This window comes from Crassostrea angulata, chromosome 5 (assembly GCF_025612915.1).
Source record: "Crassostrea angulata isolate pt1a10 chromosome 5, ASM2561291v2, whole genome shotgun sequence".
In the NCBI taxonomy this organism is placed as follows: domain Eukaryota; kingdom Metazoa; phylum Mollusca; class Bivalvia; order Ostreida; family Ostreidae; genus Magallana; species Magallana angulata.
Window position 1 is genome coordinate 10,599,063 of NC_069115.1, and position 24,700 is coordinate 10,623,762.

A 24,700-nucleotide genomic window follows, 5' to 3' on the forward strand; every position below is an offset into this window, starting at 1 on the left:
ACCTGAACTGTGTGCAATAATTGTTTATTAACTTTACTTTTGATCGGTTTTTTAAAACGCACTTTGAAAAATTACGCACTTTGATTTTTTTTTTTACATACATGTACTATTGATTCATATTTCAAAATCCCTGTCTACGCGATTCTTAAGACGGGTTCATATTTTTCTTTTCGAATTGTAGGGCTATTCAACAGAATAACTTAGAGTTAAATATTAAATTATAATAATTATGTTTATAATTAGCTAAAACGTACATTCAGTATAAAGAATGTTAAAATACTAGGATTTCAAAAATGAATACATTCTTTTACATGTTATCATCCATTTTATTATTTTGTTTTCATAATTTGATGCTAAAAGATATTCTTTACTCCACATAAGAACTGAAATTTAAATAACGACCGAATTAAATTCAAGAGCTAGCGACCTTATACTTAGACATCATAAACTGGGTTAGAACAACATTTTTAACGTTTAAAAATTAATACATTCTTTGTCTAAAGTGGAATAACACACCTTGAAAAAGTCACTCGAATTAACAGTAAATTATTTGATTATGAAAGATATTATGATAAATAAGCTGTACATATGTCAAATAAACGAAAAATTTGCAGTTTGGGAATAAAAAATGAATATCTAGTAATTCAATTCAGTAAGTAACAGCAAAGGCCCCCAATGGATTCGAACTCGGGATGTACGGATCATAAGCTCAATACTTTAACCACCCAGCTATGAAGTAAGCTACATGCTGTCGATAAAATCCTTTTAATATAATGAAATGTCGTTTCGATCAAAGGTCAGCCATTTTGTGACGATGTGTTATTCAACCTTAAGAAAGAAAATAAATTTAAAATTCATTGTTTATACTTTTATGTGGTGTTAAATGGTGTTAAATTGATTTGATCATCGCTTTACAACCCGCGAAGTTGGGAAGGGGAAGAAATATGAAATGTATATGTGCCCTGTTGAATCTATCTGTTTTTCTTTTCAATCGGCGCGGCAGGTGCAATAATCCCCTTCAAAAAATTGTTTCATAAATCTGTACATTTGTATCTGATCTCTAATAAATTGGCAAACACAATTCATCAGACATCTGGGAAGAATTGAATCCAGCGGCAGGATTCATGTTTTATGTAGAAAGCTCATCCAGCGCATGAAAAACGTCCATGTCAATACCATCTGACGATAATATCTCCCTTGCTAAAAGTTTCTTCTTCATTCCGGAAAGATTTTTTTAATGTAATTATTTCTATGTATATGTAACTATATCGATTTTACGAAAGCCCGTTGGTGCCATGTAAAAAGAAAGTTAAAAAAATTAATTAAAAATTTGAAGCTAAATTGCTCTTGTCAGTCGCTGATAAAAGATTGAATATTATAACAGGACACGGTGATTCAGTGACTGCATCATGTTGTTTACCTGACAAATGTAATTTGTCTCAATAAACTTTAATATTAATTATATCTCTAACTAACGGACCCACACTTTCTGTGTGCAGTATGCACGTCGATGATGACTTCATTTTATACAAACCAACAACAACAAAAATAACATATATATACTTGTTTCCTATCATATCGCGGGTTGTATGGTATTGCGATATTTCTGTCAACATATAGTACCACGCGCTGAAATTGACATTTGACATCGGGATATTTTTAGACATAGTTAACGGAGACACCCTAAACATCACTGAGGTTTATAATAGAGGAAACTTACAATAACATTAGTTTCTGGAAATATTTCCGTATTGATAGATTTTTGACAAAATGATTTAACTACCGCGATATCATAGGACCGGCTCATATGTTTTAATTTTGGTATAATAATTTATCAACGCAGATTAAAGTCACTTTTATTGACCACGATAGCTAGTACAGGCAATATTATCACGAGAGCGGATCCTACTATCCGATGACTTTATAAGGATAAACTAGGATAAGTGTCTAGCATTCATGGCCATATAAATGAAATTATTTAACTGACTGAGTTGTTAAACTCTTATTCCAAATCACATGGAAGGCAGTACAATAAAAAGATCGTGATCGGCCACAGTCTCTCTGGGTAAAAAACGAATACTCAGTTAAAAGACTTTACATGAATGACATGACTGATGGTCAGCATACCAAATTCAAACGTGAGAACATATTGGCTAAAAAAAACCAAACAACATAAACACTGAAATTACTTAATTTAATTCTTTCCTAAGAGTTTTGAAAATATGACTACAAGTTATATGTAAAATAACAAAATAAGGGGCATAACAAGGATAGCTTGCATTTTCATTCCATTCTTATTATGAAAATAATCATGAATGTAATCTAGCTTTCGACATGTTTATTTCGTGGTGTTTACATATTTCTTTGTAGGTAAACACCATTTGAAAAGACAGAGCTGCGGCTGTGTCAACATCCGTCTTCTCAACCAATTATAAATACACTAACACTCACGTTTAGCAAAATAATTTAGGTGGCGGCCGCTAGATAAATTATGCGGCGGCCGCCAGATATTAAGTGGCGGTAGCCAGAAAATTATATGGCGGCCGCCTGATAATAAATGGCGGCCGCCACATAACTATCTGGCGGCCACCAGATAAAATATTTTTCCTACGGGCACCATCGAGCTTCCGAACGATTTATCATGCATTGTATATGTATCTATTGTCATGCATTGCGAAGGTGTTTTAGTGTTGGGTAGTATACATGTACATTGTACTTACTGTACATGTATGTACGTATAAATGGTTAGCATAACTAAACACCAATTTTATGCTATCGTTCTTGATTCTTTTTTTAAATTTAATCTAACTAATTGCTGTTGTAGCTTGCGTCAATCCTTTTATTATTTTTTATGTCTACATATCTTTTTTTTAACGAGTTGCTCAGTATTAAAAATTTAAGAAAACCTAATAGCAAGCAATGACAATATTAATTTGAGCCATTTTACAGGTGCTTTGACTTTCGGTGGGATGTAACGAACTCTAGTCTGTTCATCAAAACAAGCTGTCAAATATTGATAACCATTTTATCTGATTAGCTACGAAAAACTCATTATTTGTTCGCACGCTTTTATATGTATATCTATGACATCACACATTTAAACTTTTCTTTATTATTCTTATGCATAATCTAAAACTTCTTGAAGCGCTTGCATAATCAATATGACGTCATTCATCATACCTCGTTTTTTAACTAGATAAAACATAAATCAAAGTCCAATCAAATCAAAGTTGCTATTGAGATACAATGATAAACATTACAAATTAAGATTAGAATTAAATAAATACAAATTTCTTCCGGTGAACATGATACTGTAACATCATGTTCGCACTACAGACCCTCGCTACAGAACAAAAATGAAGTTCGTGCATTTTATATGTATGTAACATTGTAGAAAAAGAATTACCCATAGTATTACATTCCTCTATCTCTATTAAAATGTTTACAGTTGCCTGCATCAAGTAAACTAACCATCTTTGTATATAAAATGTTCGTACCTATATCACAACTGGAAATAGATATCTTTTGTTTTCTAAACATAATCGTTGGTTATGCGTGCGATCGATGTAGCAGCCGTGACTTTCAAAATCAGAAAGTTCTTTTTTTGTGGGTTTTTTTCTTACAAATTTTGACGCTGTTTTAAAAAAAATATGCACCCCTAGATTAAGTTGGACAAGTGCCATTGCGTTCAATGCATTCATATCAGATCAGACTACAGTCAAACTGCTCACAGTACAAGCTCTTGTTAAAACGGCTCTAGATGAACAATTTGATAAATGATCATAAAGTACAAGAAAAAATGCTTTGATTATTAGAAATGATTGAACGATATTTTCTTTTTAAAGTTAAATTTTCAAAACCCAATAAAAGGTACATGTATATCAGATAAACACATGCGTTTTTCATTTCAAATTTACTTTTATTATTCAATATATACTTTTTAAAAATTCTATTTGGAATACTACGAGTAAAACAGGTGCGCTAAACGTCAATAAGTCAATTTGACGCGAAAGCCCTGCATTATATTATAACGTCATAAATTTCGTAACGTCATATACCAGTGACGTTACACATTTGGATAATTAAAAAATTTACGATGGCAGCGAAAGGGTTTAAACTACGTGCACGTGTTGTACAACTTGTAGAATTACGCGGCATGCAGAAATTATGACGTTTTACACATTAAATTAGGGAATTTCCCTAGTTACACGTGCTCGTACACGTACACGTTCCAATGCTTAACCTCTCTATTATTCCTAGCCAGTCAATATATATATATATATATATATATATATATATATATATATATATATATATATATATATATATATATATATATATATATATATATATATATATATATATATAATACACGTAGTTTAATCAGGATTATTTGTTTTTATATCAAATAGTCTGTATTAATTTTGAGACACACTGTATATTCGGAAAAAAACTCTGTACGAGCTAACCATTGCCTTATCCTGAAAGCCCCTGCAAAACCCCATAGTTTTCATTGAATTTTAGCAAGGAGCACGTGTTGCCTTTTTAGAGCAGTTCTACACAAATTTATACATATTTGCCCTCAAATCCCAGCAAGTGTTGGAAAGCATTCACCGTTCGCCTTGCCCCCAAAACGCAAAGCAGTGCCAGCAAAGCGTAAAGCACCCACAGGGACTCCAGCCCGAGCGCCAGGGAAAAACATTCCCCGCCATTCCAGAACAGGTAAGGCCCCGCTGCGGACCCGCGGCGGACCCGCCACAGGCCCCAGTGGAGGTTTTACCACCACCCCAGGCACGGGCTCAGGACCAGTTCCCCCCAGTGGTTCACCCCGAGGTCAACAACAACTCGGGTGAGTGCGAATTTGTACAACATTTAGTAGGCTTGCCATACCAACAGACGGCATTGCATCTCACGTACCAATAAAGTTAAAATTGATACATCTGGGAGGGTGGATTCATCGATATGTCTCTGTTGCTAACGTCGGCCACCGAATTGGAAGATTTTGACTCTCAAGGCGAAGTACAGTTTAAAAATGGCCGCCTCTGTGTAGTTAAACGTAAATAAATATCACAGTTGAGTATTGAAAATTGGACATCCGCTTTCATGATATATATGAGCATTATGTTTGAACACACAACCCTGGTTTAGCACAACAAATGCTTAAATATCTGTGCGATATCAGAATAGCTGCCAGTCGTTCCCATCACTGGTAAAAATATGATGAACAATGGTTTTCGCCCACGTCATTATGCGTTAGGTGGCGCTCGTGTACTATCGGTTATACAAGTATGGCGTCGCGGTCATATTTGACATGGAGCGTTCCCAAATTAAGGGCTGAATTGGCGACAAGGGGTGCCAGTGTTGGTGACAGAAAAACAGATCTTATTGAAAGGTATTGGATCTATTTATTTTATTCAAGTTTGTTATGGCTATGTTCCTCTTTCATCCCGACAAGTTCGATACAGTCATGCAACATGCACTGCACTGTAGTAAACAGATATACGTTACGAACGACTACACCTGCTTGCTTGCATTCATTTACATAAATAACGTCACTATAGAACGTATACTGTATTTTGAAAACTTATTATTATTTCTTATATAGACATTGATTTGCTGCAGTAGCTTTTGTTGAATTTATACACATCCCCGAATTTTCTCTACAAATGCAACCCTACGAACTAAAACCGCTTCCTAAAATCTATGTTTTAAATCTATGTCTATTTTCTGTTGTATATTTATTTACACATCAAGTTAAGGTGAGTTTTACTATTGGCAACGTTAAAAAGAAATATTCAGAGACCGTTTTATTATAAAAACTTTGTAGATTGAAAGCCTATGACAGGAACAGAGATTTCCAGCCCCCTCCATTAGAAAGTGTCCCTGTCCCTGTATCCGTTGGCTGGCCAGTGTCAGGCTATCAGCAGTTGCAGAAGGAGCACAAAGTTTTCTTGCCAAAAATAACAAAGGAACAAATAGACCAGTACTTTGTTTACCGTATGGCAGGTAACAAGTTAAACTTCAGAATGAGAGGCTTAATGGTGGTCTGAACTATACAGGAAGAAGTAAAAGTGTTACCCTGTAATTACTAAAAATATCATGAGAGTTTTTCAATTTCCTAAATCTTTTTCACCAATTAAATTATATCTTTGACAAATTAATTTGATTTTATCATTTATCAGTTTTAATTAATTTATATGGTCAATAGTTATACTTGTGATACACAAAACTATTTCTCAATAACACTGATGAAAAGATGACAAAATCTACAAAAATTGTCCCTCCTAGAATTCCACAATAGTACACCAGAAGGCATTAAATTGGTTGTTCACAGTGATAATTAGGTCATTTTAGTATTGTTGTGCTTTATAAATGTCTATATTTCTTAAATATTTTCAGGTGATAAGCAATTTACAAAGGACATCAAGGCAGTGTCAAAGGGTAATGCCATGTTTCAAGGAAATAGAGTGCAGGCATGTTCTGTTACTGTTAAAGACAACAGCATCTACTTCACAGGGATTGTCGGGGCAGCAATGAAAAACAAGGTAACAGTATCATTAAAGCATAGCAAAATATTGTCAACATATATACCTCCATGTCATCAAGTTCCAAAGACCTAAAATTGATTTTTAAAAATCTATATCATAATATATCAGTAATATATTAAAGTTCTAAAAAGTTGCAGAATTGCTGCATGAAATAATTGGGTAATTTGATAGACCATAGGAAATTATTTCTTATGGAAAACCAATATATCTGACACTATCTGTATACAAGAATGTACTTTATAGGTTTCTTATAACTATAAACTGAAAATGGACGAAAGTACAGGTGATACCTTGAATAGTGACTGCGAGTGTCCAGCTGGAAAAGAACCCCATGGCACCTGCAAGCACTTGGCTGCTGTGCTACTCATGCTGCAGCATTTTACAGAAACAGGAAGTGTTGTTATAGACAAAAGTTGCACTGAAAATCTGCAGCTTTTTCACAAGCCAAAATCAACCTACCATGGTAAGGACAATAGACAAATTGCAAAATTGGATTGGTATATATACATGTAATAGGATATTTTCATTTTATTTGGACACATATTATACACTATTAACTAAGAAATGTACCAGAAGATATCCAAGTTAACTACCAAAGTCCAAGTTATATTTATTTTGTGTTTTGTATCCCAAAGATTATTCATAACATATTTCCATTTTTACTGTTGATTATTTTCTCCATCAGTTCTGAGTGACCTATAATTATTGGAAATGTTAAACTGTTCATAGGTACAATATATATTTGTATAATTGTCATTGGCTAAATTTATAGAGCAGCTCAACTGAACACTCTTTATTAGTTAAGTACTTCTAAATTTGATAAATACCAAATATCATTTTGTACATGAAATAAATGTTTGATTTGTGGTTATTAATAGGGGTCCCAGTGGATGCAGAAAGTATTCCATCAAGGAAAAGGCCTTCTGATGAGTCCTTGGAAGATCCGCGTCCTGCAAAATTCCGTAAAGTGCCAGGTTACCAAGATTATGTTAGAAGTCTACTAATCAACTACTGTTCCATGACGTCAGAAGATATTGCTCTCCGATATCTTTTCGGAAAGGCTTATATACAGGTTTGTTTGCTTGCCATTCTTATACAATAATTTATTTTACATGCATATCTAGCTCCTTGTATTAACACGTTAAAAACAAACATTTTCATTTCTTTGTAAACCTTTTAGTAAGTAAATCTTAACTGGCCAAAAGTTATATTTGTTTGAATGTGTCCCAATGATTATTGCTCAAGCCTAAACTTTACCAGATACATACCTAAAGATTAAAACATTATCCTGTTTATAATTCTGACCAATTTTACTTAAATGTTTAATTTTTAGGTTGCAGCTGTTGACCATTATTATACTAGAATTCCAGTGACAGAGTACTGGGTAGATGAAGCAAACAAGGTAAATTTTTTTTTTATACAAACTATCAAAGATCTTTGCTAAGCTAAAAAAAAGTCACAGTATAGATCTGCATAAGATTTGAATCTTTCTTAACCTGTAAAAGACTTCCATTTGTTTGAGTAAATAATTGATCTTTACAGTAAAGAGAAAACACTAAATAAAATAAATATGGATATCAACAATGCACTGCTTTCAAACTTTAAATAGGTAACTGAAGCAGGTGTTGGGAGAATCGAAAAAGAAACTCGACAACAAGCATCTTCGAAATTATGGTTTCATCACAGATCCTGGCGTCTGACAGCTTCAAGATTTGGGGAAATCTGCAAGCTTACTTCACGAAGAAATATCACAAAACTATGTCAAAATCTGATGTCTGTTAACAATGCTATGCAAAACAGTGCCTTGGCACATGGTAAAAACTATGAGTCAAAAGCACTGAAGTCATTTGAGTCAAGATACAGCTGTAAAACAAGACCAGTTGGTTTATGTATATCAAGATCTAAACCATTTTTAGGTGCAACACTAGATGCATTATTGTATGATGATTGTCTTGTAGAAGTTAAATGTCCATATTCAGGAAGAAATGAGAAGATTCTTCCTGGCAAGCATTTCAGATTTTTAGATTATAATGAGAAAAATGAAATTATTTTGAAAAGGACAAGCAATTATTATTATCAAGTGCAAGGTCAACTTCACATTTGTCAAAAAAAATCATGTTACTTTGTTGTGTACACATTCAGTGACTTGTTTGTTGAGAAAATCAATTATGATGACGAATACTGTACTGGGTCACTTGTTCCAAAACTTGAAACATTTTACATCAAGTTTTTCAGACCTTTCATTGCTTCTACTCTTTGATTTGTTATACAATCTGATGAAAGAGAGAAAATAAGGCAAAGTGCTTAGTTGAAGTACTGCAAGTGTTTCTAAATATGTTTACTAACATTTCTGTCATGTGATGGTTGAGTTTTCAGATAATTTAACATTGTTCATGTAAAGAAATGAAAATCTTTGTAAATTTACATGGTATGAATACTTTATTGTTTGGGTATATCAAGAAACCGTTTTTCAGAAATGATGAAATTATGAATAAAATACATTAAAACTCTGTTGCGTTTAATATGCATGTTTCTAAGTATAGAAAACTAAACTTGTCATTAAACTATAAATATGATTTGTCTGGACTTCTGTCTGAAAGTTTGTCACTTCTGTCCATATGATTATGAAGTAATTAGTCGCACAAAAAATATATTAAGCATTTCTATCAACAATTGATTTCCTAGAATTAGATAACGAAAAGCACACAAAAACAATTCTTGAGCCAAGGTGCAATTTGCTCTGTGGTAGAGGATGTTTTAATATTTTAAATCCCTTGCTGAGTCCTATGACACGTTCTATGTGTATTCTCTTTGATGCCACTCTGCGATCACGGATAACTTCCTGTGGATCCAGTTGGGATTTTCCTTTCAACATCGTTGGGGTGTTGACATAAACATCTTGGGAGGCGAAGAGGTCTTGAACCATGATACCACGATCCGCCATAACACTGTCCCCCTTTTCAAACATTTTCAAATCTGGATTAAGAAGCTCAGAATTTTCAATGATTTGTCGGTCACTCGCTGATCCACCATATGCTTTAGAGACAAAACTTACAGCACCTTTTGGTGTACAACCTATCATAGTCTTCAGTGTGTTCTTGTGTTTATAAGCAGACCATTTGATACTCTGAGCATTCACATTTGATGGTTTGTTAATAGGAAGCTCGGTAGCATCAAGAATGACACGTGTGTTGGGAAACTTTCGTCCAAAATCAGAAGGCATAAACTTTTGAATAATATTTTTTGATGGTCATATGCATAACTCTTTCAGTTGGTAATACATAAAGTTTAGCCATGTATTAAATATGCGCGACACAGAAGATTCTGAAATGCCAAAAAATAGAGCTAACTCTACATTTTCTTTAGCCTGTCGCAGCTTCATGAGTACCATGAAAAGTTGATCTTCAGGATCCATAAGTGTTGTTTGATGGGACAGTTCAGAAACACAAGGTCCAAGGCAGTTGAAAAAAAATATGAACTGTTCAAAATCACAAAAGCCAGTGTAATACTTAATCATCTTAGGGATATTTTCAAACATTTTGACAGAAAATTTACCAAATGTTTTCAGTTCACACTGCACACTCTGATCAAACAGTCCATGCAGGTCTTCCTCAGGTGTCTCGATTGATGAAGAATTCTGAATTTCGGGAGTGTCTTTTACTTCGACAACACTCTGAACTTCTGTACATACCGGTGCATGTTGGTCATTGGTAACAAGCATGCCTTCTCTGTTTTTCCTCCTTAAACATCTAGGGCTTTCATCATTCAGGAAATCATTACTAGATAAAGAAAGGGCAAATGGGAATATCGAAGGCACTGCTCCTTTATTCAGTCGTGGACGTTCACCTAAATTTTAAAAAAAGTTTTTTCTGCTAAAATGATCCATAATACCAATGAATTTTATGTACAATTTAAAGCTCTTGCATAAAATTCAGTTTTTATTTTTCATTTGAACAAATGAACTGTACGTATGATTCATAAAATAACTTATAATAACAAAACAAGAATACATGCATGAAATGTCTAGAGCTTGTCAAAATAAAGTGATTTTTAGATAAAATTCTGAACTAAAATTGGAATCTTATGTTTCATTGAACCAATGGATCCTCATATTTGTTCAAGGAAGTTGAAATCCAGCTCATTATCATCAAAATTCTGTTATTTGAGGCCCTGAAAAATAATAACAAACCACAAAGCAAACAAAGCCAAAATAAAAGGATAATAAACTGAAATAAAATGTAAACAAATGAACAAATTAAGTTGAATTTAAAAATAATCAAATAAAGCATTTAACAACCACAGTCCTATATTGATTGTTTATTATTGTTATCTGTTGAGGAGAATAATAACTCTGCTCGCGGTTTTCACCGATGTAAACATACATGTACATGTAGTATACATGCATTTGTACACAAAATATATGGCCTAGTTTATTGTAGGCCTACAGTAGTTGATTAAAATTTATCCCATGAAAAATATTTCATCAGAAATAACTAATAAAAACATGACATTCGTTTAAAAGAAAATATATTCTAACCTTATAGTGTGATTTTGTAGTCCGTGTCCTTAAAATGGGAGGAACACACAACATCGTATTTTCCTGGTTGCCATAACCGCTTCGTTCGGGGGTCCATTCTTCGTATGACCACGCGCCATTTTTGTCGTAAATTGATGTCTTCAGGGAATTTATGACCCCCATAGTTTGTATAATTCGATACACAACAATATTGTGGCATCAGGGGATAATAATTTAAGCAAAACACTCGACCTCCAGGCACACTTTCACTTTAACTTCTTTTAGTGTATCACGCGAGGTGTTCCGAAAGTATAACTGATAGTACACGAGCGCCATCTACACGCGGGAAATTCGGTGAGCGAAAACCATTCCGTCTGCGCAAAGTGTTCAACCCAGCTATATCTTGGGGTGATATACAGAATGAATTCTGGCTTCTTTATGTCACAAATCAATCAACCAATGTCATGTCACAACAAGGTTCTGATTCTCAATTTCAACAACACAACAAACCTATAACACATGGGTCTTCTCCAATCCCAAAACAAGCTGATGTTAAACAAACCTGCAATACTTACAATAGGGGTAAATTCTGCACTTTCTTCCCTAGATGCCGCTTCAACCATGCTTGCAGCCATTGCGGAGGAAAACACCACAGAGTTACTTGTGCACGAAAATAAATATTTGTATACATTTGGACACACTCCCATAAAAATTCAGGCACTACAAAACACTTAAAGGGTTATAAACATGCAAAATTCTTGCTCAACGGTTTCAGTTTTGGTTTTAGGCTTCAATATCTGGGTCGTAGGAAAGCTCGAATAAGTAACATTTACAAAGTTTGTATAAATATTTGCCCACAGCACTTGAAAAAATCAACAAAGAGTTACAACTCAACAGAGTAGCTAGTCCCTTTCCACAACCCCCTTTTGTAAATCTTCAAGTTTCCCCCCTTGGGTTAGTACCAAAGAAGGATGGGGACATGCGCCTCATACATCATTTATCATATCCTCACGAGGATTCCATAAAAAAAAAATTCATTCATCCCACTGCATGCTCTGTCAAATATTCCAGTATCGATGAAGCAGCAGACATGATTTCTAAGTTAGGGGAGGGCTCTCTTATGGCCAAGTCAGATATTTAAAGTCCGCATTTAGACTCTTACCTATCACTCCAGGTGATTTCGACTTGTTGGGTTTTCAGTTAGAAGGTTATTTTTATTTTGACAAAATGGTTCCATTTGGTTCGGCGATCAATTGTGCACTGTGGGAAAAATTTGCTCTTTTCTTGCATTTGCTCACTCAACAACACACAGGCAACAACCGTATTTTACACTACCTGGATGGTTTTCTCTTCTGTGGACCTAAACAAGATGTGGTCTGTCAAAATACACTTGACAAGTTGAAGTCACTCTGCCAAGAACTGGGGGTTGCTATTGCTTTAGAAAAAACTGTAGAACTAACTGCAAATCTTATTTTTCTCGGCATTACTTTTGACACCAATGAAATGACCATGTCTCTGCAATCAGACAAATTAGACAAGTTAAAGTCAGTTATCAATTCCTTTCTATCAGCAAATAAAATTACTCTTCAAGAACTACAGTCACTCATTGGATTACTCAATGTTGCTTGTAAGGTGGTAGCTACCGGACGTGCCTTCTGCAGACGCCTCATAAATGCAACTATTGGAATTTCAAAACATCACAGAATCAGGCTTAACAACAATATCAAGCAAGACTTGCGCATTTGGCAAATTTTCCTTAAATCTTATAATGGTGTTCCTGTTATAAGAACCCAATTATTGGATAGTCAATCCATACAGCTCTTCATAGACAGTGCAGGGGGTAAGAATGGGGGTTTTGGTACCTATTTCGGTGGTAGGTGGGCACATGGAACATGGCCTCACTCTTGGTTTTTACACGGTCTTACCAGCTATATGACTCCTCTTGAACCATTGGCCCACACCTCTACCACCTCACATTTGGAACATTTGGAGCAAGAAGCATCAAAACATCTGTACAGATCTTTGGCCCCAAACACCTACCAGCCTTATAACACCGCTTTAGCAAAGATCCATCAGTTTAGGGCTCAGTATGACTTGGCCCAAAGCTAGCCTGTACCAACAAACCAACTCGTACATTTCATTGCTTATTTATCAATCAACAATATATCATACAGAACTATATGTCTATATATAAGTGCAATGTCCTACCATCACAAAAGTTTGGGTGCTTTAGATAACACTAGGCATTTCATAGTTACCAAGTCTCTCGAGGGTGTTCGGCGGTCAGTTGGTGTCAACAAGGATATTCGACTCTTCATTTCAATCCAATTATTTACAAAAATTATCGATTCCCTCAAATCAGTATGCCGCTCACCCTATGAGTCATTACTTTTTGCGGCAACATACACTGTTACCTTTTTTGCTTATTACGAGTAAGCGAAGTTCTTGCATTGCAAGCAAATAACATTTCTCAACATCAGTTGGGTCAGTTTTTCATTACTATCAGCTCATCAAAGACCAACCAAACAGGCAGGAGCTCGGTTGTGCAAATGCAACAGCTACCTCAAACTCATTACTGTCCATCATCAACAATCACTCCATTTCTCCAAGCTAGACCCCCGAGAAAACCCACTTTATTTCTTCACGTTGATGGCTCACCAGTTACACGTTCCCAATTTCATGCAGTTTTGGACAAGTCACTCTCTTTTTTACAGGTCAAAGGTCACTACAAGTCTCACAGTTTTCGCATAGGCATGGCTACTGAATTGGCAAATCAGGGTTTTTCTAATGAAAAAATTCAAGAATTGGGGAGATGGAGATCTAATTCCTTTCTTACTTACATCCGCCCACATAACTCACATTAGGTTTCCAGTTACATTCTCAATTTATCTAGCACCACTGTTTTTTTGACAACATTACATACACACACTCAACACATACACCAGTAGGACTCCACACTAATTTTATCAAAGCCTTTTTAGATTTGTCAGCCTGGATTGTGGGGTCCTCAATCCCCTATTGGACTGAAATTGCAGCAGCGAATAGACCGGGGGGGGACCTTAACCTGCAACAACCTGTAACCATTCAGTGGAAAGGTATCCGGGGACTACAATGGGAAGATTTCGACAAGACGGTAACGTCAATGTCAAAATACCAGACTCCACCAGATTTCTTCATCATTCACCTTGGTTCAAATGACCTAACCAAAGATCAAATGACCTCTAAATTGTTTTCTGAAAATGCACAATGTTCATTGTATAGATTGCATGCTTTATGGCCAAAAACAACCCACATTTGGTCTGCCATCCTTCCTAGAAGATATTAGCATTTTGCCCCTGTAGGTATGGGAAACAAAATCAATAAAAAGAGGGTCAGAATTAACAAGTGCATGAAAAATTTCATGGCAGACCAGGTGGGGGTTGTTACATCGGCCATGATCACAGCATCAAGGCAACCGAGCTTGAGTTGTTTCGATCGGATGGTACACACCTGTCGAACACTTGTAAGAACATATATCTGAACAATATACAATGCGCTCTACAATATTTCATTGATGGACGAGGGAACCAGTCTCCAGTGGTTAACTGAAAAGCAACTGTTCACAATCACTTGCATTCATATATGTACAATTTTTATGTTAGTATTCAGAAAGTTCTGATGCTTGTCTTGTGCTCATGATAAGACCAATGATTTGGCCCAAACAATTTATTTTACTTCAAAGCATAATGTGCTGCCATACTTGGTATTGGTCATTTTTCATGTTTTTTTTTGCAATTTCATGTACAACCTAAGACAAATATAAATATTAACCAGTCTCTAACAATTTTTGCTTCTTTATTTTTCCAGCATCTACACAAATTATTACATGTATAGGTATTAGTTTTACATATCAAATATTAATTTTATTAAGGGTTTTGTGGGGGACGTTGTCCCAATGTCTGTGGCGGGACTGGGGAGTCCGCAGTGGTATGTGTTGGCACTCTCTGCTCCAAAACCTGGGTGTCTCCCCCCACTTGCTTTCAAAGCTAGGGAATAGTATATAAATTAAATCTTTCAATATGGTTTATAAAAGGCAAAGTTATTACAGTTAACTGTGCCATGTGGTTACAATGTAAAATTGGGTTTTTGAATAGTGGGGCCTACACTGGGTATAGGTGGGGTCACATCTACCTAACTCCAGTGAGGGGATGCTACAGGCTGGTGCATGTAATAATTGGTTGATAAAGTAGCCTTTGTCATGCAAAGTTCTAAACCAGGTAGCACTGCAGGAGACAGGATGAGAAGGGCAGGTCTCACTACCCTCCTTAGAACGCTGGGGATCGTTCAGGTCCGGGCACTGATGTGTCATACTCGGGCCCACAGTGTGTCCCTACATGGGTAGTTAAACTGGCACACTGGTCGGCTCCACGGTTACCCCACAAAAAATCATTATGCGACCAACATCCACCAATTGTTTGTAATAGCGGAGTAATAAATATTTCTCATACTATTTATTGTTAAGTTCTATTTCATAATTCCTGAATGTTGCCAAGCTCTATGTCTTTCAAGCGAATATAATGCATAGTGCTGGGTTAGCTTGGTTAATTCAATAATTAATCAGGATTATTTGTTTTTATATCAAATAGTCTGTATTAATTTTGAGACACACTGTATATTCGGAAAAAACTCTATACGAGCTAGCCATTGGCTTATCCGGAAGCCCCTGCAAAAACCCCATAGTTTTCATCGAATTTTAGCAGCCACCCACCCAGCCCCCATTTTTATTAACAACTTTAAACTTAAATATTGATATCTTTTTTCAACATATATTTGTGCTTTTGGTTGTTTCTTTCTCGTATTTCTTTTCTTTATTTTGACAGGTCATTAAGTAACAAATCGAGAGCAAACTGGAAATCCTCTAGAAGACTAGAAAAAACAGCCAGACAGGATCACAAGCAGCTCGGTGTCATCTGGACTTGTGTTCAACAGTTTATCTTTTTTGTCCCCCGCCGCAACGCGGTGCGGGGACATAGAAATGCCGGGCGTCCGTCTGTGCGTCCGTGTGTCCGTCCGTCACACTTTTTTGTAAGCGCTCTCATGCCTACAAATTTTGACCGATTTTCATTGAATTTATACCAAATGTTTATACCACTAATATTTTGGTCAAATTCGAAAATCAGCATTGGTCGATACTTTTTGTTGGAGTAATAGGACTTTGATCACAATAATGACTCTGTTTTATCCAAAAATTGACATTGTAAGCGCTCTCATACCTACAAATTTTGACGGATTTTCATTAAATTTATACCAAATGTTTATACCACTATTATCTTGGTCAAGTTTGAAAATTAGCATTGGTCGATACTTTTTGTTGGAGTTATGGGACTTTGACCGCAATAATGACTGAGTTTTATCCAAAAAATTGACCTTGTAAGCGCTCTCATACCTACAAATTTTGACGGATTTTCATTAAATTTATACCAAATGTTTATACTAGTATTACCTTAGTCAAGTTCGAAAATCAGCATTGGTCAATACTTTTTGTTGGAGTTATGGGACTTTGACCACAATAACGACTCCGTTTTATCCAAAAATTGACCTTGTTAGCGCTCTCATACCTACAAATTTTGACGGATTTTCATTAAATTTATACCAAATGTTTATACTAGTATTACCTTGGTCAAGTTCGAAAATCAGCATTGGTTGATACTTTTTGTTGGAGTTATGGAACTTTGTGATGGATTTATCACACTTTTTTGGAAGCGCTCTCATGCCTACAAATTTTGACGGATTTTCATTAAATTTATACCAAATGTTTATACCACTATTATCTTGGTCAAGTTCGAAAATTAGCATTGGTCGATACTTTTTGTTGGAGTTATGGGACTTTGTGACCTTGTAAGCGCTCTCATGCCTACAAATTTTGACGGATTTTTATTAAATTTATACCAAATGTTTATACCGCTAATACTTTGGTCAAGTTCTTTTAGATTGTAGTATTTTGGATATATTTGCGACAGGTAAAATAGAAAAAAAAATGGGTGGTGGGGTAAAAAAATGTTCCCCCCAACCTCCCCACACATTTAATTCTGGAACAGCCCTGAATGTTTGAAAATATTCCAATATACAGTATACTAGTATACTGCTTGACCGGCGGGGGACCCTGGAATTCTATTCATGTTCAATAGACTTTTATCTTTTATACTTGTACATGGACCTTTTTCTTGTCGCATCACATTTTTAGGGGGGATGGGGACTGGGGAGTCCGCAGTGGTGTGTGTTGACACTTTCTGCTCCAAAACCTAGGTGTCTCCCCCTACTATTTTTCAAGGCATGGGGATAGTATATAAATTAAATCATTCAATATGGTTTATAAAAGGCAAAGTTATTACAGTTAACTGTGCCATGTGGTTACAATGCAAAATTGGGTTTTGTATAGTGGAGCCTACACTGGGTATAGGTGGGGTCACATCTACCTAACTCCAGTGAGGGGATGCTACAGGCAGCTGGTGCATGTATTAATTGGTTGATAAAGTAGCCTTTGTCATGCAAAGTTCTAAACCAGGTAGCACTGCAGGAGACAGGATGTGAAGGGCAGGTCACACTACCCTCCTTAGAACGCTGGGAGTTGTTCAGGTCTGGGCACTGATTTTTCATACTCGGGCCCACAGTGTGTCCCTACATGGGTAGTTAAACTGGCACACTGGTCGGCTCCCCAGTTACCCCACAAAAATCATTATGCGGAGTAATAAATATTTCTCATACTATTTATTGTTCTATTTCATAATTCCTGAATGTTGCCAAGCTCTATGTCTTTCAAGCGAATATAATGTATAGTGCTGGGTTAGCTTGGTTAATTCAATAATTAATCATAAGATGACCTTACAAAAATTAAATCCTAATCGAATTATGCAATATAAGCTCTCAACCGTTTTAATATATAATGATAAGAAAAAAAAAGACAACAACAAATATTATCGAATTGGGACATGCTGTGGTGCTGAATTCAAACTTAATTGTTGCTGTAATTGAACTTTGAAACTGACACGGAGATAACAACTCCAATTAAAAGGAAATGCTATAATAAACAGGAAGACCAGTACATGACTAACCCACATACAAAGGTCAATATTATAGGATTAGTGATTTACTTGTTTTTCGTCCTCGATAAATTAAATTATAAATTTCTTTCGAGGAAATGACCTAAAAAATTTATTTCAAGGTCAAATTAGATAAAAACTTCATTGTTTAACTCCTGAATATACTTTGACAGAAGGACTTCAAGCTTTGAACAAAGAACAATAATAATACACTTAGGTGTACTATTGATTGATATATGACTTTGACCATGTTTTACTCAAGGTCAAATTAAGAAAAAGATAATAAAACTTTGCCTGGGTCTGGGTAACATATAGCTGACATCATTCTTTTTCAATTGTTAAATTTGCCCCATATTACAATCCTTAGGGAGAAGGGGAGACATGTGGTTTTTTTGTTTAAAAAAAAAATACCCACTAGTTTCATATATATATATATATATATATATATATATATATATATATATATATATATATATATATATATATATGGCAGTTTACGCTTTTTAAACAGCGAAGTGGTTTATAAAAAAAGCGTAAACTGCTTCAAACGATTTCATATCGTATAAAACTAATAAATATTGAATTCATTGGTTATGATTTCATTTTTTTCTTTACTCTTCATTGATGATAAAAACGGCCATTTGACCTTTAAACTGAAATAAAATTGCACAAAATTCAAACGCAACGTCAGGCGTATTGATACGTTTTTGACGTTAATCTTACTATAGTCTGTACAAAGTTATAGCTTCCATCAATTTTTGATGCTTATTAATAAAAATACACATACCTGTGAAAGAAATATAATTGAAATCGATGAAAGGGAATATATCTAAGATAACTTTATTGAACAATTATGCCCTTTCACTCATAAATCTTAACAGGAACGAAAACAATTTTCTTACGGAGATTTATAATGGGAAATGTTTACATCTTTTCTCCATTCGGAAGTACCCAGGATACCTCCCGCATTTTTTAACGTTATCATCCGGGCTTATTAATGACTGATGCAATGCAAAATCTCCGTAGGCTTTCAATTTTGGGATGTGTACTAAAACCTGAAGCGGTAGAGGGGGCGTTTGAAAACAGATAATCTGGACATTTTTCATACTAGTGGATGAAAGTAGTTTAAGCACAAAGGTATTTACTATTATTGAAATGTCAAGCAAAAAGTGGTGAAAGCAAAAAATCGGGACAGAGTATAGGCAACATTTTTTTATAAAATATATTTTAAAATTTAGCCAACCATAGAGCGCGTTACAACCAGAATTAAATTATTGATATCTATAACCCACATTTCAGACAAAGCAATCTGAATTAAAAAAAAAAGGGGGGGGGAAACAAAGAAGGAAGTTATATTTTTAATGCCACATTGTGACGGCAGTTAATATTTTGTATTTCATGTACTGCAGAGATGAGTGGCATAGCTGTGAGCAACGTTGTGCTACTATTGTATTTGTTTTTTAATTGCAGTAGAGCTGATGATGCTATACCGACGTGTAAAGAGTTAGTCTTATTCTTAGAGTTATGAAAAGTCATTTTCTTTACAGATAGGGGTTTTCAAGCTTTGTGATATACACTGCATGACTTATTAGTGTTTATTAGTCAAATGAGCAAAACTGTTTTATTTATGTTATAGGAACTACAAAAAATGTTGTTTTGGTTATATTTGGATTCCTCAAGTAAGGCCTGTGAAAGTAAGTCGTAAATAATGTATTATTTTTTCACAACAGATAAAACTTATGGTCGCATTGATTACAATTCATACTGAGGTTAAAAGCGTTCTTACTATATATTTTATACATTGAGTTTACTTGTTTTTACTTGTTATTTGATAATATAGATTGCATGAACGGGTACACAGGATTGAACTGTACATCTAAATGTCCTTATCCCACATATGGAAGAAAATGTCAGGGAATTTGTGATTGTAATCCGAATCAATGTGATGCATCAAGAGGTTGCAAATCTCAAACATCAGGTAATGTTCTTTTGAAGGTATATGTAGTAGTAAATAAATTTTGATCTAACAATCAATAATTATTATTGAGTGATGCACTTTTATGATATAAATAACAAACCACTTTAATATCATAACACCAATTTGAATAAATTTTTAATTGGACATATATAATATGAATAAATTGAAACTTAAGAAGTATTAAAAACTATGGCAGCTAATTAATTCTGTAATCTTGGATATTTTCTTTACACAGCTTGCAATAGTAACCCGAAGTATTTGTTATACTATTCTTTTAAACATAATACTTTAACATCAATTTTATATATATACTGTAGACTTTAAAAATGCTACAATGTTTTGAGTTAGACATTTTCCCGCTACCCTTTTTAAAATACAATGATAAAACTACAAAATATCTGTCATATAATCTTGCTGAGTTGAAATATCTATTAAAACTAACATGGATATTGCTTGGTCCTGACTTCATCGAACTATCTAAAAATCATGATTTTTTTTATAGTGGTATGCAATTGATATCGTGTAGTTTCTTTTATTTTTCATATGATGAGAAAAATGAATAAGGTGTTTTATGTAATATGAGAATCACTAAATTGAATTGAATTGAATTAAATACTGTATTTATATCTCAGAATTATATGACTTTTTATGTTTGTTATTTTAGTTTCTGTTTACAATTGCTGTCTATAGAATATGTATGTTTTAATGACAACATGGAATTTAGTTTTTAAAACTAATTGTGCTAGCTATAGCCGAATGACATTCTTCTTATTATTATCATTACAGTCTTATCCTTTCATAGCATTATCCAAAAACACAAACTGATTTGTGATTATGATAAGCATATGATATGCACTGCATCAACTTTACAAAGATTTACAATTTCAATGCAAATCTTTTCATTTATAATCTTTGTTCATCAATGATAGACATTAATTTATAACCAGATTTATCAAATAAATGGATGCAATGAATCCAAACTGTCATTATTACTTTAAAGTAAATCATATAGACATATTAGAATCATATGATAGGGATTATATAATTCTTATATGAATCAATTTTGATATCATTCTTATGTGATTTCGATATGATTCTGATATGAAAAGCACTTCATATCAGAATCATATGTGGCGAAATTGCCTATGTTAAAAGGGCATGTGCACGATTTTAATCAAAAATTATTTTTCCGAATTTAATGTTTACAGTGCTTAATTAGGGCATTTTTAATATGCAACCATAATTTGAGTGTCATTCGTTGAGTTACAAGCTAGTTACAGAGCTCACAATCTCTATGTAAACAATGCTTTTGTTTACATTTTGAATGTTGAAGTGAAAAGTCCAATTTTAGACCTTAAATGAATGTGTTAAACGTTATGAACTGTGTAAACAAAACCAGGCCACGAGTCTTGTTTACATAACAAAGAATTGTGAACACTGTGTCTTGCCTATAAACTAATGACTGGCTTTCAAATTTCATTTCATAATTAGAAATGTATATCTAAAGCATTGTAAATAATAAAAACAGAAAAATAGAATTTTTACAAAAATCGTGACCATGCCTCTTTAATACAATATTCACTGTTGTGCCTTCCCGTGATATACATGTTCGCTTGCCATAGGTACACGATTCGTTAGTTAGCGCAGAGACATAAATTTAAGTTTTTAAGTTTAATCATTTTTATGCCCCCGTCCTAATCAAAGATTCGGGAGTATATAGTTTTTGCCCTGTTTGTCCATCTGTTTGTCCGCAAAAATTTATGCAGTGGTCTTAATTTTTGAGTTTGTAAGACAACTGCTTTCATATATCACAGATGTATTCCTTGTGACAAAACTTTTCTTAAAGTACCGCCATATTAATAAATACCGTTTACTGGTACTTAAAATTGGTAATTTAGATTATATATCCCGAATAGTAAACGTTACAACTGCATCAAATGAAGATGAATGAGCAGTTTCTGCAATTATAAGACATCCCTCCCCCTTCCATTTTCCTCTCAATGCACACCATTTGAGCTTGAAAAATCATCGGTTATGTCTGCATAAAAATATAAAATTGGCATATTGAATTCATAAAGAAATAAGACCTTCATTCGTGCATACATACAAATTAAATGTTGAAAACTTATATGTTCTGTTCCTATTATATTTTTATATTTTGAAAATTCATATTTAGTAAAACTATTTTTTTAATGGTGTTCATGTCCACGTGTCCGGTTTGGAGCTCATGCACACATGTACGAGAATTCAGTTTCATATCTCTACTTGCATTTAATTTTATATTTTAAATGAACCAAAATTGTGTGCATGTACAACTCTCGTGCCTGTGATTAAAATAAATGTAAATATTTCTGTTTTCACACGAGATGGCCCTTCTTCCCCCGGCATATTGTATCCTTCGATATGTCGTTTCAATAAATAAAATGGAAACGATGTTACTTCAATTGTACCAAATTGTAAATTGTCAATATGAAATTTATGATCTCCAATGATAGATTTACAGTGAAGTCGTTGTGCTCGTATCCAAACCGAGTCGTACCTAAACCGACTTTATCAAATGGTCCGTCATACTGTTTATATAACAGAGAGATTCCGAAAATAAGCTTCCGAAAAATCATCATTATGAAGATGAAAGCACAGCATATAATACTGTGTCTACATCACAACGAAATGCAAAATCTACCGCACGGAATGCTGACAGGACCAGATATAATATCCAACGCTCATTATCTTCATAATTACAGAAATACTACATGAATATTCTGTATATAATGTGAGAAATACATAATATAATGTTGTGTTCACCGCATATAATGTTAGAACGACCGCATATAATGTTAGAAGCACTTCATGAAATGTTGGAAGCACCTCATATAATGATAAAGTACATAATATAGTGATATAACTACATCATATAATAAAAGAAGTACTGTAAGTAATGTAAAATGCACACGATATAATGTAAAAAAGACCTTATTTAATAAATATACTACCAAATATAATGAGGAGAACACAGCGTATAATGTTTAATCCTCATATAAGACAGTCCCGGCATTCCATATTATATTATAAAATCACCATCTTCATACAACAAAAGCACCATCTTTATATAATAAAGCACCATCTTTATATAATAAAGCACAATATTCATATAACAAAGCATCATCTTTATATAATAAAAGCAGCATCTTCATATAATAAAGCATCATCTTTATATAATAAAAGCAGCATCTTCATATTATAAAAGCATTATCCTCATATAATAAAGCACCATCTCCAGATAAAAAAAAATTACCAATATCATATAATAAAGCACCATTGATACTTTCATTCATTTTTTGAACGAAAATTTTAAAATTTGTAAAGAAAAATGTATTTTAATATATAAACAAAACAAAACAAAAAACAAAATGTTATTTACAGTTGCATGTCTGTCTTTGCTTAGAAGCTTATAAGCACAAAATATATTTAGATTACACAGAACAGACCATGCAATTGATTTCTTATTAACACATGTTGACTATTAACATAATTTTTAAAACAATTACACACACATACACATATATATATATATATATATATATATATATATATATATATATATATACATATATATATATATATATATATATATATATATATATATATATATATATATATATATATATATATATAAAAGGCTTGGGCAAATTATTTGGGCTAAATTACATTGTAAAACAATGCGTTATATTACCATTACTTCATGCATTTGAGCTGTAAATTACCATTGCATTATTTTCTTAAAGTAACCATTACAAGAGAAAAGCAATGCATTACCATTACCACTGTTTTGTGAAAAATTAATTCAATAATATGTCTAATGTTTCAATATAAAACACACTTTTTCATATATACAGGTCTTGTTTGTGCACAATCAGGTTAAATTTAGTTAAGTATTCAAGATTACTCTTGCACTTTATGAGCATCAAAGTTCCATGCTGTCTTTTTGAAATCTTACTAGCTAAACGTTCTATAGGAGCATGTGAAAATGGGACTAAAAGATACTGTTTGAAAATCTTCATCTTTGAATTTATTAAGTGTAAAAGCAATTATGAATAAAAAAAGAATCTTGTATTTCCTATCAGTGCATGCTAAAGTACTTAATATGCAACAGAGAGAGAGAGAGAGAGAGAGAGAGAGAGAGAGAGAGAGCGTAATCATTTTCAAATATAAGAAGTTTTTTATGCTACAGAGATCATGTTTGGACAGTGTGTTTATTTTTGCTGTTAAAGGGCATGTCTGTCCTCTATTCTGTTTGAACACAGTCAGTAGAAGGGGAGTGTGGTATTTAGCTCTTCTTAAAGCAATAGGCTGTTTTGATACTTAGATTATATCCTGAGGGCATTGTATGTTGTTGATACATGCTTCACGGTAAATGCACAAATAATTTAACTTTAAAGTAAACTTTCCAAACGATTTTAAACTCTTAATAACGACACTCTTAAAATGTTATTGAATTGTGTTGTTATAGCTAATAATCTTGACAATTTAAAAATGGATTAAAAAAATAAAAACACAATTGAAATATTCTAATCTTAAG

At 33.8% G+C, this 24,700-nt stretch overlaps 1 protein-coding gene and 1 pseudogene across 1 annotated transcript; both read left to right on the plus strand.

The window, feature by feature from the left end:
* Positions 1–2,107: 2,107 nt before the first annotated feature.
* On the plus strand, positions 2,108–11,741 carry LOC128183802 (uncharacterized; annotated as a pseudogene).
* LOC128185005 (uncharacterized) lies at positions 6,804–9,976 on the plus strand. Its single transcript, XM_052854677.1, has 4 exons — positions 6,804–7,011; positions 7,427–7,620; positions 7,882–7,950; positions 8,158–9,976. The coding sequence occupies exons 1-4, from the start codon at positions 6,816–6,818 to the stop codon at positions 8,806–8,808; spliced, it is 1,110 nt and encodes a 369-aa protein (XP_052710637.1). The 5' UTR covers positions 6,804–6,815; the 3' UTR covers positions 8,809–9,976.
* Positions 11,742–24,700: the final 12,959 nt, after the last annotated feature.